The sequence below is a fragment of the Uranotaenia lowii genome, chromosome 2 (assembly GCF_029784155.1).
Source record: "Uranotaenia lowii strain MFRU-FL chromosome 2, ASM2978415v1, whole genome shotgun sequence".
Taxonomy (NCBI): domain Eukaryota; kingdom Metazoa; phylum Arthropoda; class Insecta; order Diptera; family Culicidae; genus Uranotaenia; species Uranotaenia lowii.
The window spans coordinates 46,292,919-46,308,858 of record NC_073692.1 but is presented as its reverse complement, the minus strand read 5'-3'; the positions used below and the strand labels follow the sequence as shown (position 1 = coordinate 46,308,858).

General features: G+C 35.1%; 1 protein-coding gene across 7 annotated transcripts; it reads right to left on the bottom strand.

Annotated features, from left to right (window-relative positions):
* Positions 1-3,473: 3,473 nt before the first annotated feature.
* On the bottom strand, positions 3,474-6,418 carry LOC129747560 (isocitrate dehydrogenase [NAD] subunit beta, mitochondrial-like). 7 transcript variants are annotated; one of them, XR_008737527.1, is made up of 6 exons: positions 6,062-6,418; positions 5,339-5,973; positions 4,883-5,274; positions 4,337-4,546; positions 3,745-3,929; positions 3,474-3,637 (listed from the first exon to the last, which is right to left on the bottom strand). XR_008737527.1 is itself a non-coding variant. In XM_055741839.1 (4 exons), the coding sequence occupies exons 3-4, from the start codon at positions 4,487-4,489 to the stop codon at positions 3,783-3,785; spliced, it is 300 nt and encodes a 99-aa protein (XP_055597814.1). In that variant the 5' UTR covers positions 4,490-4,546; positions 4,883-5,973; positions 6,062-6,418; the 3' UTR covers positions 3,697-3,782. The 7 variants fall into 7 exon arrangements, 1 of the variants encoding a protein (XP_055597814.1); XR_008737526.1 differs by having other exon boundaries at positions 4,883-5,587; positions 5,678-5,973; XR_008737528.1 differs by having other exon boundaries at positions 4,883-5,973; positions 6,062-6,097; positions 6,159-6,418.
* Positions 6,419-15,940: the final 9,522 nt, after the last annotated feature.

Here is a 15,940-nt window from a genome sequence, read left to right as displayed (position 1 = left end):
CAGCATTTTATCAGCTTTTCACAATGCTTTGGAAATGCAACATAGCTCTAAATCAGAATAAAAAATGCTATAATTTCTAAGCATTAAATTTGCATCACTTAAGCTTGCTGTAATGCTTTTTAGCACAACGTAAGCACTACAGCGGCATTAGGCCAAAGCACATTAGCATTGATTGATGCAGAAATAGTGTAAATTTAGGGCACCGGTTGCCAATAATTTGATTCAAATAGGGCTTTTTTTCAAAGATTTAACGCGGACCTGATAGGTCCACAAGCAGAGTTACTGAAAAATGTCCGATCCATGGATGTCATGAGTTCGATTCCTGGTCATCTTCATCCGAAAAATGAAAAAAAAAAATCATGTAGAAAATTCAACCCGAGAGATCCCCATAACATGAATAAGCGAATATCCAACATAAGCCAAATTAATTATCATGGCAGAGAAATGGAGCCAAATAAAAATCGTTTTTTTTTACTCGCATGGTTGTAACTCATTTGAACGCCATTTGCATTTTCCCAGCATTTTGCCCGCCAACGCTATAGCATCAACTTAGCATAGCACAGTGCTTTTATAGGGTTATACCAGTTTCTGCACTAAAGCAGAAGTTAATTTCGCCAAACCTGGCTCACAGGGCTTATATGATGCACAGAATCAAGCTCTATAGCTGATGTTAGAGCAGAATTTGTGCTAGTTTTTAGTGCTTATGGTTACTTGGGAGTGGTCTGGAAATTGAAAAGCCGGTCTAAAGTAAAATAAATGATTGAAATAAATTAAAAATATGATGAATGTATTTTGGACTGTAATCAATTTATTTATCTCTCAAGCCGACTCAAGCGTATTTGGCATTTTAGTTGGAATTATAATGCTACGGTTTGAGCTGCTCTTTTATGGTAAATTTCGAGAACTTTTCTACTCAATAAAATTTACCTCTCAATAAATTAATTTACCGGATCCGAATCCGAATTGATATCTTGGATCTCAATGTTGAAGTTACTATATCCATACCCAAAAAATTCCACATTTGGAAATGAGGTTCAACGTATTTTTATTTAATTTAATTTGTATTGAAGATGAACATTTGCTGCATATGTGTCGCTTTGAAGGGAATTGTTATAAAGCTCAAATTATGACACTCTAAATATTATGTTTATTTAAAAAAATAATTGCACTGCAATGTTGAAACACTACGTTGTAACGAACTTCAATTTTTATTGTTTGCAATTTCATGTGAAATCAAAAATAATATTTTGACCAAGTTTATTTTTTATTATAGATCACTGTGCATCAGCAGGAGGTGATGACGTTTGTTCTCTGTAGGAAAGGAATATGCGAAAGAAGCTCTGCCGAGTTTGGGTGATGATTTTGCATGAGTTCGAGTGGGATGCAGCTTGAATTTCACCTAGCTTTTGAATTTGCTGTTCGCTTCCATTGCCTATAGTTTCCAAACGAATGAGTGAGATGCAATCTGTTCCTATCAGGCTGGCTGGAGTGAGCGAAAGTTTGTATTGTTTTGCTATCCCGGTGTACGCAAACGATTGCTAGACATTCCTAAGGGCGACATTTTGAATATGTATGATTCAAAGAATCGTTCGCTGACTTAAGTTTAAGCTTTAGTTCGCTTCTTGCCTCGATAATAATGATTTTTAAAATGTCGGTCCTCCTTTTATGGGAGTGGAATAAAAAAAAAGATGAACATTTACCATCTTATGTTAACCTGTTGACTTCAATGGAAACAGATCTATCATAATTGCATGTTAAAGATTTAGCAAACGATTTGTTTGCTGGATAAATGAACATATTTATGTTAATCAATGCAATAGTTTGGAACTTATAATAGAAACTATAAACACACAAAAACTAAAATAAACAAGTACACAGTAAACGAAAATTACCGAGTTCGGTAATTTTTTTACCGAAATCCTAACATGTGGAGATCGTTAAACTGTTCGGTAATTTTTTCATGGCCGAGAAGTGACAGCTGTCAAATTTTACGGATCTTTTTCGGTAAAAATTAACCAAAACTCGGCTGATCATCTGTCAAAATATTGACAGTTGTTTACATGACAGCTCGTTATATTAACGAACAACCGGTATTGTTGAACCGAAATGTCTTTATTTATTACCGAAAGGTCGGTCATTTTTAACCAAAAAACTATAAAAGCTCGGTTATATAAACCGAACAACCTGTAATTATTACCGAAATACCTAAAACCATAACCGAAATTCCTGAAATTTTTACCGAAATACCTGTAATTTTTATCAAAATATCTGTGAATATTACCGAAATACCGTAATTTTTTCACCGAAAAGGTTTAAAAGTTCGGTAATATTTACCGAACAAACGGCATATTTTACCGAAATATCGGTAAGTTTTACCGAATGAAGTGAAAATGCTCGGTAATATTTACCGAATATATGGTAAAATTTTCCGAAAAACCTGTAATTTTTACCGAAAAATCTGTAGTTTTTACCGAACACACGGTAGTTTTTACCGAAACTTCCGTAATTATTACCGAAGCGCCGAAAACTATAAAATTTTCGGTTATATTAACCAATTTATTGGTTTTATCGGTTAAAGTTATGTTTTTCAAGCAAGAGCATTTCAAGTTTATTAAAATTAGACACGGATAGAAAGTTAAAAGAAATGAACAGTCGATACAAATTTTATTCAGAAGGATTTCAACACACGTCATCGATTTGTTTAGCACCTTTTTTTTTTAAGCGGTGCTGATCGCCCTACCCCAATGTAGTTGAAAAAGTGTAGTTCTCCCAGCAAGTGCAGCTTGCACTAAGAACGAATGTTCGTTGATGTGATGGAAATGCTTCTAAATTCAATTCTACTCGCTTTTGATTTTTTGTAAATAGTATCCGTCTAAATTTTCATAATCTTGAATTGTTCTTAATAAAAGAACATAACTTTTACCGACAAGTCCGATAAACTGGTTAACATAACCGAACATTTTACAGTTTTCCGAAAATTTGGCAGGCATTTCAGTAATAATAACAAAAATTCTGATTAAAACCACTGTGAGTTTATATGAAACAACTAAACTTAAGAGGTTATGTTTATGAATAAACACTTTCTTTTATTCATGAAGTCGGTTGAACTCTTATTATTTTGAGATTATTATAACGTTTTAATCACTGATATCAAAGGAAACTGCTCTATAACCCCCTCCCCTCTCTTGTTAAAATATTACTAATTGTTGAGATTCTGCGACTATTACGGCCCCACCCTTCTAACCTATTAAAATGAATACACTCGGCACAAAAAAACTAGTAAAGGTAAAAGGCCGTTAATGAACAAGTAGTGAATAGAAAAAAATATTAAAAGTTATATTTTTTAAATACATTTTCACAACATCACAACTTGATTCACAAGTATTAGAAGAATTTCAAGAATATCAATAATATTATGTTTAATTACAGTTTTATATTTAATTACAGATAGCAATTGCTTAAGTAATGGTTGGTTGATTTTTTCGCATAGCATTTGAAATTTTTCGATATTTGGTGGTTGATGGGATGTCAGGGTCAACTAAATTTCTTATCACGGTGAACACTGGCTTTTGGCATTTGATGATTTCAGCCTCCAACATCCTATCACATTTGGTAGAGAGGTGATGAATGTGCCAACCTGAAAAAGTAAGATTGGAAATGATTTACCACTCATCAAAAATTATCAATCGAATAAAATATTTTAACAAAAACAAAAGTTATAGTAACCGTGAAATTTATACATACATACAATTGAACATCAAAAACTTAAATTATATTTTCGCTTATCGCAAATTGTCGGTAACAGCCTGGGTTAAGTCTTTGATGGTCGATTGGCCGCCCAGGGGGTTAACGCGAACCCTATCCCATTTCAGCACCTTCTGGACGGTTTGTAAAATCATCAGGCCCTTGGCGAAAGCGTGATGTTCTTCCTGTAAGAGAAAAGAATGTTTTGGATATCTTACATACGAACAACATTTATTAGAACTTATTCAAATACACTTAATTTGTTTCGAGGAATAAATGCGCAAAAAATAAAAAATAAGATACACAAGGACAAGTGACAACGGAGTTTAACTTTAATATGCTCTAGCAAATCTTCAAAAGTTATCAGCTAACTTTCGTCGCATCAGCAAAGGAGTTTTTAATAAATTGCTATTAAAAAAATGATGACGAAAAGAAACCGCATTCTTGAAAAAAAAACTGAGCTGGCACCTATCTCGTTGAATAGGGCGAAGATTTGTTCGGCTAACTTGTGTAAAATTAATTTTGCACGTACCCGTTTAAGCGATTTGATTTGGAAAAAAAATCCAAATTTTACTTAGTCTTCTCCACTTACCTTTTCAAAAACGGCATGCTCGGTCGTGTAGAAAGCTCCACCAACAACACCAGTACCACCAACTAAACCTGGAGCGATATTGTCGATTATGTTTCCGTACAAATTAGGGGCAACCATCACGACAAACTGATTCGTGTTGCTAACCAGCTGCATTGTGGTGTTGTCAACAATTATCTTCCCGAAGTTAATACGCAGGTACAATTCACCGCTCTGAAATGTGAATGAGAAACGATAAGTACACGAAATGAAAAATTAATTTGTGTCTTGAAAACCGAGATTGACTTTGTTTCAAATTTCAAAGAAATATAATTAGGCACTAGCAACTTTTAGATAAAGCAGAATATCAGTCGGAACTATAAAAAAATTATAAAGATTACCCATATTCAACATTTTGGCCCCGGAAACCCGGAAAACATTTTGGCTTTCTCGTTTTAATATAGTGTATATAAATACTTAAATTTGGAAAATCCTAATTAGTAATTATTCTAGCGTTAATTAGTTTCAAAGATTTGTTCCTAATTCTGTTTAAGAAAAAAATCAACTTACCGTAAATACACACAATCAGTGAGGGCAGCGTTGGCCCGATACCTTCGCAGCATGGCCATGACCGATTCGAGCACGGAAAGTACCAGTCCAGCGGCGGAATCGTGATACGTGTTACGACTGCGTTTGGGACAGTTTGACCTGGAAATCGATATTAAATTTCGCCGTCAGAGCTCTCTCGGCGAGAACTTTCAGCGCCTGGACGCTAAAAGCCAAAGTTGTGTGGAATGTGCAGAAACTCGGATCTATTGGACACCCACAAGAACAGGATTTTGGCATCTGCTTCTGAACGACATTCTGGATCAGATTTATTATGTGAAAGAGGAAAACTGTTAATTTTAGCATGCTCGGTTGGAGTATAAATCGGGACAGTATAGTGGGTGAAGGCAAGGTACCTGCAAAAAAAAAAAAAAACAAATATAAAAACACATTGGATTAGTTTTTCAAACACCAACTCACCTGGCACAAAGGTACAAAGTGTAAACGAGGGTTAGATTTGAAGAAGGTGAACTATTATCGAGCTCGCTAATGACGGCCTGCTGGAATGATGGGGATTATTCTGCGACTCGAGTGTCATGACTCATGTCATGAGATCAGCAAAACGATATGAAATTTCGAAAGTCACGTCACTCGAGTCGCAGAATAACCCCCGATTTCTGGTGCTGATTCGGAAACTTCAGAACCGCGGGTTGTAGCTGGGGAAAGACACTGGTAGTGGGAAAACAGTGGTAATCATTTGGAGAACGACACATTTAAATCATAATTATTGCATTTTAATTTAAACACAAGAGTTACTACCACAACTTCCACAAATCAGATCGGTTCGGATTTGCATATCTAAATTCCTTGTCACACTACTAGAAATCACATTTAGTTCCCTTAGTTCCAGGTGGCTCCTCATTGGAGGAAGCAAACGATAACATGAACAGGATGCTGACAGCCAAGTCGAAGAAAACAAGAATTTGTAGAGCATTTATTCCGGATGCTCGTGATTTCGAGATACGATAGAACGGAACTGTAAACACTAGCTTTCTGTGAATGAAACCAGGTATTTTTCCACTTGATTTTTTGTTCCATCGTCAGTCTTTAGATTTCTGATTTATTGACGGGTGAACCAGAAAAAAAGTTTATGAGGCTGACTTGTAAATTATTAATTAATTTATTAACTTTGAAATTACTTACTTGCTGGTTTTCGGTGTTCCCGTATGATAATGGAAGCTGGAAAAATTATGGTCTGATTGAATACATGGGTACGAAAAATTGCAATGGCTATACTTACAAAACAACATTAAGTTGAAAACAATTAGTACTGCCAGAAATTTACGTTGTAGTTTTCACAATTGCAATACACGTTTTGTTTTTGCTCGCAACTGCTCCAACGACAGCTTGATGCTAGACATCCCGCTCGCGTTCTTGAAAAAGAAAATGAAAAAACGAGATGGCTGGCCGGCTGGACAGATATTTGTTGCTTTTCTTTGGCGGAAGCGAGATGCAATAGTTTATCACGGCTGTGAGAGTGAGACGAGGTTTGACGTTGGTTTTGACAGCGGCACATGACGGCAGGATTGTTTTACAGATTTTTTCGGCGTTTTTTTTACCGAACAATGATGACAAACCGATTTGTTTACACAAAATAAACGAGCTTCGTAAAATCAAGAATCGATTCACCGAACTCGGTAAAAATAAGATGTCAAACTGATCAATTACCGAAAATTTTCGAATTACAGAACTGGTTCTGTAAAATAAATTACCGAACTCGGTAATTTTCGTTTACTGTGTAAAGCGTTTTCACGTAAGATTATAATTCTACATGGAAATATAAGTTAAAAAAATTGATTGACATTTCATACTTCCGACTTTTTGAAAACAATACAGAACATTGATGTGCTTCCTTCCAGGAAATTTTCAATGAATTCGTGGGGGCTGTTGTTGTATTAGTGAGGCAAGTTTTTCCTAGAGACGGCCAATTTAAGGAACTCATAAAGGGCCAAAATACGGCGCGGGGGCTACAATAAGGAGCATTTCAATCAAAAGTTTGATAAGGTTTATCTCAAATTATCAACCGCTTTCAAGCAAGGGCATATTTTTACTGCATTTTAGGCTAGTTAGCAATCATATTTGTCGAAGGACTTTTGAAGGTACACATTACAGGAAGACTACAATCATGGGAAATCTAGTCAACCATGCCTTAGGGGCCAAGATTGGGTACATTTACCCTAAACGAGCTTGTAGACGAGACAAGAGAACCTGGACAAACTCCCTAGCCGAAGAGGGAGAAAGAGCCGCCGCCAATGGAGATATCCGAATACTTTATGACATTTCTGGCCGCCTCAGTGGTGCAAGGACTAATGCAAGAATGCCACTGAAAGACCGAGCAGGTCAGTGGTTGACCGATCGAACAGATCAGCTCAAACTATGGACTGAGCACTTTGAACAACTCTTCCGAGTCACGAATAGCGATGGCCAGTAGAAAACGCAGCTCGAAGCGCCAACAGTAAGCCGCATTAATAGCGTCAACTCGGAAGCGCCCCCGTTGGCTGAAATAGAAGTAGCAATCAAAGACATGAAATCCAACAAAGCACCTGGGATCGATTGCATCCCTGCTGAAATGCTGAAAGCCGACCCTGCCCTGTCAGCACAAATGTTGCACCGTCTTTTCGCTGACATTTGGGATACTGCAACATTCCCGGCCGACTGGATGCAGGGTATCCTCGTAAAGGTCCCAAAGAAAGGAGACCTAACAGAGTGCGGTAACTGGCGTGGCATAACTTTGATCTGTACAACCCTCAAAGTACTCTGCAAAGTGATCCTGAACAGGATCCAGGAGAAAATCGACGCTACACTCCGACGGCAACAAGCTGGATTCCGATCCGGACGATCATGTGTGGACCACATCACAACGCTACGAATAATACTGGAACAAATCAACGAATTCCAGGACTCTCTTCTGCTGGTGTTCGTTGATTTCGAAAAAGCATTTGACCGACTGAACCACGAAAACATCTGGGCTGCTCTTAGACGACGAGGGGTCCCAGAGAAACTAGTCCATCTCATCGAAGCACAATACGAGGCATTTTCGTGCAAGGTCTTGCACGACGGTGTCTTGTCCGATCCAATCCCGGTACCTGCTGGAGTGAGACAGGGATGTATCTTATCACCGCTACTTTTTCTAATCGTTATGGATGAGATTCTGACTGGATAGATCGACTGTGCACCGAACCGAGCATTGCCGTGGAATCCTTCAAGAATGGAGCAACTGAACGACCTTGACCTGGCTGACGATATCGTTTTGCTCGCCCAAACACAACCGGATATGCAGAGCAAACTCGACGACCTCACCGAAAGTTCCAAGGTAGCAGGTCTCAAAGTCAATGTCAGAAAGACCAAGTCGATGGAGATCAACACAGGAAATCCCTCCAGTTTCATGGTAGCTGGGCAACAGGTTGAGAAAGTGGAGTGCTTCCAGTATCTTGGTATCCAGATAACGCCTGATGGAACAGACATCGACATGTGAGTCTCCGAAACATCTGGCGGTCACGCCAGATCTCTCTACGAACGAAAATCCGAATCTTCAACTTAAACGTCAAATCCGTATTGCTGTACGGGTGCGAAACTTGGTGCACACACAGTAAACAAAAAATACCGAGTTCGGTAATTATTTTACCGAACTCCTAACATGTGGAGTTCGTTAAACTGTTCGGTAATTTTTTTCATGGCCGAGAAGTGACAGTTATCAAATATTACGGAACTTTTTCGGTAAAAAATAACCAAAACTCGGCTGACCATCTAGCAAAATATTTACAGTTGTCATAACACAGCTCCTTATAATACCGAACAACTGGTATTGTTGAACCGAAATGTCTTTAATTATTACCGAAGAACCGGTCATTTTTAACCAAAAAACTATAAAAGCTCGGTTATATAAACCGAACAACCGCTAGAGTTAACCGAAACAACTATAATTATTTCCGAAATTCCTGAAATTTTTACCGAAATATACGTAATTATAATCGGAATATAGATCATTTTTACCGAAAATAATGTAAAAGTTCGGTAATATTTACCGAACAATCGGTAGAGTTTACCGAAATATCTGTAATTACAACCGAATTACCGGTAAGTTTTACCACACAAATTCAAAGAGTTCGGTAATATTTACCAAAAATCCGGTAATTTTTACCGAAAAATGGGTATTTTTTATTTTTATCGAAACAACGAACTTCGATGTGAGATAACACGAGTCGATTCCCGAAAGTGCTCCATGCAAAAAAACATCGTTTTGACTGGAGCCTCTAATGCTAATCAGAATGGATATGTTTCGTTTGTAGTTTCGTCTGAAAATGCCAGTAATATTTACCTAAAACTGCAAAATTCAGGAGTTTTAACCGAATACCGTGAGATATTCGATAGTTTCAGTTTATGATGCACAGATTATGACGCGAGGTGACTCGAGTCTCGAATCATCTCGTGTTATACGTCGTACATCAAAACTGAAATTACCGAATGTTTTACGATGTTCGGTAAAAATTTCCGAACATTTCACAGTTTTCCGTAAATATTACTGGCATTTTCATCGAAGTTCGTGCTGTGCGAAATAAACCACATCGGTAATTCAGGATTTCGACCTTCCCGTCAGGATCCATCCCTTATTGAGTATTATGCAATCAATTAATTAAAATTGACTGTAGCCAGTTGATATCAAGTTCAAAAATATAAAACAAAAATTAAATTAATATACATCTATTGCTAATGCCTCACAACATTTCAGCAACTATACTTTTCTCTAAAACTTCGAATTAATAAAAATTAATATTGAATATCACGCTTTTTACCTTGCCTGATACTTCGGAGAATCTATATCGAGTCAAATCCTTCATTCCGTTAACGCGCCCTTCTTTGGGGTTTGGAAAAACGACTTAGTCAACCGAAGTCAAACACTATTCATGATTTCAATTTGTAATTTTTGTCGTTTTGGTCGTTTTTGTCATTTTTTCATTATTGTCATTTTTGTCTCCAAAATGACAATATTTTTGTCATTTTGGCCATTTTTGTTATTTTTGTCATTATTGTCTTTGTTGTCATTTTTGTCATTTTTAATTTTTATGTCAGTCATTTCATTCATCGGTCATGTTTGTCGTTTTTTGTCATTTTGGTCATTTTGTTATTTTGATCATTTTTGTTCTTTCTGTCATTATCGTCATTTTGGCGATTATTCTCATTTTTTCATTATTGTCTTTTTTGCTATTTTGGTCATTTTTGTTATTTTTATCATTTTTGTCATTAATCTTATTTTTCGACATTTTGGATTTTTTTTAAATTTTTGTCATTTTTGTTATTTTGTCATTTTTGTCATTTCTTACATTTTTGTTATTTTTGTAATTTTCTGCGTTATTTTTATATTAATTTCATTTCTGTCATTTTTGTCATTTTTTTTTTTTGGTCTTTTTCTATCTCCTCACTGGTTCAATTTGTTTAATTTGTTAGACGGTCAAGTCAATGTTCTCATGCTTGCTAAAGTGAAGCTTCCGAAGGAAAATAAAAACTTTATGCTTCAGAACAAAATTAAAACACCCCTAGAAAAACTAATCGCCGTTCTCTGTTTTGATCTGACTGAGCCCAGGCTGGGTTATCTCGAGCACATTAAACTGGTCTCACCTGCGCGCTTTCCGCTTCCCAAAGCTTTGCAAAGATTTGTTATTTTTAATTCCGTTAATTTGTGTTACAGCAACTTGAGTTGAGAATATAAAAAAATCGCGAAAATTTGGCAGAGCATGACCAATGGGTCGCACGTGTGTGAAACATTTTCGAGGTCATTTGGTGGAAACAACAACTTCTCTTTTTGCTATTTTTGGAGCACACATGAAAACTCATAAAACCTCTAGAGGATCAGCATTTCATCAAAGGAAGCCACTTTTTGCTTCTTCGGAAGTTTTACACAAACATCTAAAAATTTATGATGTTTCGAAAATCAAATTAGTTTTAAACGATTCTAGATCTCACACCCAAGTAAAGTTGTAGATGAAGAAGTTATGGATAAAGATTATCACTATTAAAACTTTCAATAAACCTTTTGGAAAAACCCTCGTCCGGGGTCTCAAAATTGAAAAAAGCACTAAAACTGACAAAATTTTTGCTTATTTCTTTGATATTCTATTATGTTTGAAGCAATAGATGAAGTTCATATGCCTTTGTTTGTTAAATAATTTGTGTATTTTGTCTTCATTCACAAGTTTATTCTAAACATGAATAAAAAAAAATAAAATGCTTCAGAAATGAAGGTTTCACAAGAATTACATATTGCTTTTTTCCAAAATGTCTAGAATATCTAGAAAAATTTGTCTTTTTTGTAATTCATTTAATGAAAAACTTTGGACGAAATTTTTTGTTAGGTCCATTCATTTTCGAATAGTTGTTCCCCTAATCTTATCTACATCTAGCCCAACGAAAGAAAAAACCTAATAATGATCGGGTGACGAACTCTATCAAAAAGATTTAGATCAACATTCGATGAGTTTTTTTTCATTGATTGATAAGCCTTTAATTTATTCATCCTTGTTTGTTTTCACAAATTAACAAATAAACTTACGAGCCTGTTCAAACTTAGTTATAAATTAAAGACTAGTTGTTTACCCAAAATTTGAGAATATTGATCAATATTTATATTTTAGTAATATTTTAGTCACAAGTTTCTAGCGAACCGAAAAAATGGGGAAAACCGCATATATAAAAAAGCTCCGGGAAAAAAAACGGGAATTTGAAATCGAATCCGGTAAAAAATGGCATTCATAGGAAAATTTATTGTCTTTTCATAAACATAATGAAAAATTAAGTTTATCAAATGTAAACTTGTATTATCCAGAAGCTTTTTCATAGAAATATTTGTTTAGATCAGGGATGAGCAAAACGCGGCCCGCGGGCCGCATGCGGCCCTCGAGACATGTTTGTGCGGCCCGCGAAGCTTATCTCAAATTAAATTTATTAAACGATTTTTTTTCTGAGAAAAATTTAAAATTATCATAAAATAGCAGTCCCTACTGAACCAAAAAATTATTACATATTAATTACTTCATAAAATATGTTCGTCACTTGTTTGCAGTTGCATTTGCTTCCTAATCATCAGATTGTTGACTTTTTTTTTAGGATTCAAGCTTTTTATTGAGTTCTTTTAAAGGCATAGATACAATATTATTTATTGGAAAACTGTAATGTAGGAGTTAGTAAAGTCATAATTTTTCGTTTCAAGCGAAGTTGAAATTTTATGATGAAGTGAAATATTTTTGTTTTCGATTAATAACAGAAATGAGGAATTATAATAAAGACTGCGTGAACGATGATAGGTTTCTTATCAACATGACTCAGCGAAATATTTCTCGACAAAATCAATATCTTTAATCCTGTGATTCCACTCAAAAAGTTTGTAACAATGACACAGGGGAACAGCATTTTTGGTGCCTATGTTTCAATAATTAATTTTGTAAGATTTTGGCGTCCCGAATCCAAAACATTTCATAGATTTCGTTTATCACTTCTAGTTTCAATGATATAATAATGTGGAAATTTTTAAATTGACAGTTTTGGGTCAAATCGATCTTTCATAACTGATAATTCAAAAAATTTCAATCAATTTACTACCCTTCATTCAATCAAGGACCCAGTTATTGCCAAGACATTCTCGTATAAGAGATACAACATTTTTAAAAAATTAATCCTAAAATTTAAAGAAGTTCCAAAAAATAAAATAAAAACTCCTACTGACATCATTAAAGAAAGTTATTGAATTTCGGATTTAAAAGACTTTAATTGATTTAACAACTTTCTTGAAGACTGTCAAATTATTTGACTTACGATTTTAAAAATATCTAAGATTAAATTTGGTTTAATTTTACTCTAGAATTTCGTCAAAATTCTTGTTTTTTGCAGGTTTGGAAAAAATAACATAAAGATAACATCCATAACTTTTTTCTCAGAGTTCTAAATTACTCGTTTCCAAACATTGACAAATATTGAGTCATTTTTCTTCAAAATAAGCAATCCACCTCACCAAAGTCATAAGATTTTCATGATTCAGCCTTAGAAAGCCTATCCCAGAGGTATCTAAATTAAAATAATAAAATTTCCGAAAGCTGTAATAAATTTTCAGAATCAAAAATGTAAACTGTAACATTGACAAATCTTGTTAAAAATCTATAAAATTATTAACTTTTAGTTATATTGAAATCTTGTTCAACATCTCAATGCAATGGTTTCATAGGGAAGTTCAAATTAAAAAAAAAAATTACCGTATAATGAAAATTTCATTTTAATGCGGCCCGCCGAAAGAATTTAAAATTAAAAGTGGCCCGTTGCTTCAAAAGGTTGCTCACCCCTGGTTTAGATTTTTTTAAGAATATACAGGAAACATAAATGAGTTCAAGTAGGCGTTGCCCGGCTAGGATGTTAAATTTTCGCTTTGTCAAATAAGATTTTTTTTCCTAGAAGTTAAAACCAGTAGGTATAAGTACAAAAATACAATTCATCGAACATGGAATTCAGCTGAAAATAACGGCGGATGTGAATATTGTGAACTAAATGTGAAGCGCGCTCTATCAAATGTGAAAACACACTGGAAAGACGTGAGAAGCGGCAAAACCGCTTCAGGAGTTTCGGTTGCAATAGGACCCTAGTATCAAAATATCACCAGCCCTGCTTCTGCCCACTAAAAACGAACGGATCTGAATCAGTGAAGATGACAACTTATTTGGTGAGATCTAACCTTTTTACAGTTTCAGATTTTACATTGTTTTATTTTAACAAAAACAATTGTATGAAGCGTTAAGCAGGAAACTTTAAAACTTTTTTATTCATTCATATAATGTGGCGAAATCAATTGTCACCAAAGTAATAAAAGTTTTCGGGGAACGTATTTCGACAACTAGAAAGCCGGGATCTGGGGGAAATCGAAATCCGAGAGCCGCAGTTACGAACAGAAGAGTGGCTAGCACTTTCAAGCTAAACTCCAATCTCTCCGTTTTTTTCCTTCTAGGTTAAGGTTTCCAGGGTGGCCACAACATTTTCATTTTGAAATTCCCGGTTTTTTCCCGGTTTTCTCGGTCAAAAATTCAAGGTTTTACAGACTTTTATTGTCCATTCTAGTCAGAATATAGCAACTATGAAGAATATGAAAATGAAAATATGAGATTGTAGGACATGATTACTCTAATCCTATCTAAAAATTATTACGTAACAAGAATCTTAACAGTGTTCATTATTACCCCATATTCATCTGGGTACTGAACAGCCCAAGTAACACAGATTAAGCCAACTAGCATTAGGAAGTTTTATTACGGTTTAATTATGGCATTTTTTGTGCAGCTCGTTTTATGACGGTTTTATTGTGGTCATGTAGAATGCTTATATATTTTTTTTCGACCATATGTTTTTAGATGGTTTTTTAAACGCTAATAAAACTTTTATTAAACATACAGTTTTAGTTATTTTGAAAGAGTTATGAATGCTCTTTTTAAACTAAAAAAAAACACAAACTTAGAAGTTTGCTCCAAGCTTTCTTTTGCATGTTCTATAATAGCACTCAGTGCATGATTATTAAACCGCCATAAAACTTAGTGACAGTTCTCGATCAAGATGTCAAACAGGACACGCTCAGGTTAGATAGCACATATTTGAATTGGAACTCCCATTTTTACACATTTTTGGTAAGTTATGCGTGTTGTTTTTGAGTTAAAATTTAAAAAAATACTTAAAAATCTTTGAAAACTTGAAATCACCGAAAGTGGTATGAATATCTTTACAATATGAGTATTGAGTGAAAGGGCCAAAATAGTAGGAAAAAAAATTGTTGCTTGACGCCATCATTAATTCAAGATGGCGGCTTCCGCTTTTATTTTCAAAGCTGTAAATTACTGAAAATATTGTGAAACCTTCACAATATGGTTATTAGGTGAAAGTGATGAAGGAGTAGAAGTCAAATTTCGTTGCCCGATGCCATCTTAAATCCAAGATGGCGGCTACCACTCAAATTGAAAATGCTGAAATGCTGTAAGTGACTGAAAATCCCACAAAAAACACCACAATACAGACCCCATTCGTTTTTGGCAACATTCGAATTTGGCAACATCGAATTTAACACATGTGATGTGATGTGATGTAAGCTAACATCCTATGTAGCGTGGCACAGCCCGTTTGCAGCGAACTATTCACACATAACAACTCGATCTCGATTTCCAACTCATTGACTAAAAATGCCTTTGAGTGGACTGTTTCAAGGGAGTGAATGTACAAGTAGAGTAACCTGTACTATTCTGTGGGGTAAGGATAATGGGTCTCCACCGAAAGTACAATTTATTGACAATCAATTGAAAATCAAGCAATTGTTATGTGAAATTTTCCATAGGATGTGAAGACGAACCCTCCCTCTCTCTGCGATATGTTAATGGCAACATCGAATTTAACACATGTGCCTAAATCAAACGATTAGCAGGAACACCATAACCTTATAGTTTTCGCTAGAATAAGACCTATACAATTTAGACATAATAGCATGATCGGAATAATAGAATGACATAAATGGCAAAAAAATCAAAAAACTATAAACAAAACAAGAAAAATTCTAATTGCATTAGAAACATATTGAAAAAATAATAAAAGTGATTTAAAATGATCGAAATTGTCTAAAAATAGTAGTTTTAATGTAGTATTAAGTGAAAAAAAAGTTGAGAAAAAATCGTCCGATTTTGACAACACAAGAAGTTCGGACGTGTTGGCGTTAAGATGACGTCAGATAGCCAAATTCGACTTCTACTCGTTGATCGCTTTGAAGTAATGTGGGGGTTTTATGCGATTATCAGTCATTTATAGTATTTTAAAGTTGAGCGGCAGCCGCCATCTTGGCATTCATGATGGCGTCGGACAACGATTTTCGACTTTTATTTGTGTAGCCCTTTCACCCAATACCCAGTATTGTGGATGTATCATGAGATTTTCTGTTATTTACAGCTTTGAAAAAATAGGAAAAGCAACCATCTTGGATTGATGATGGCGTCAGATAGCGAAATTCGACTTCTT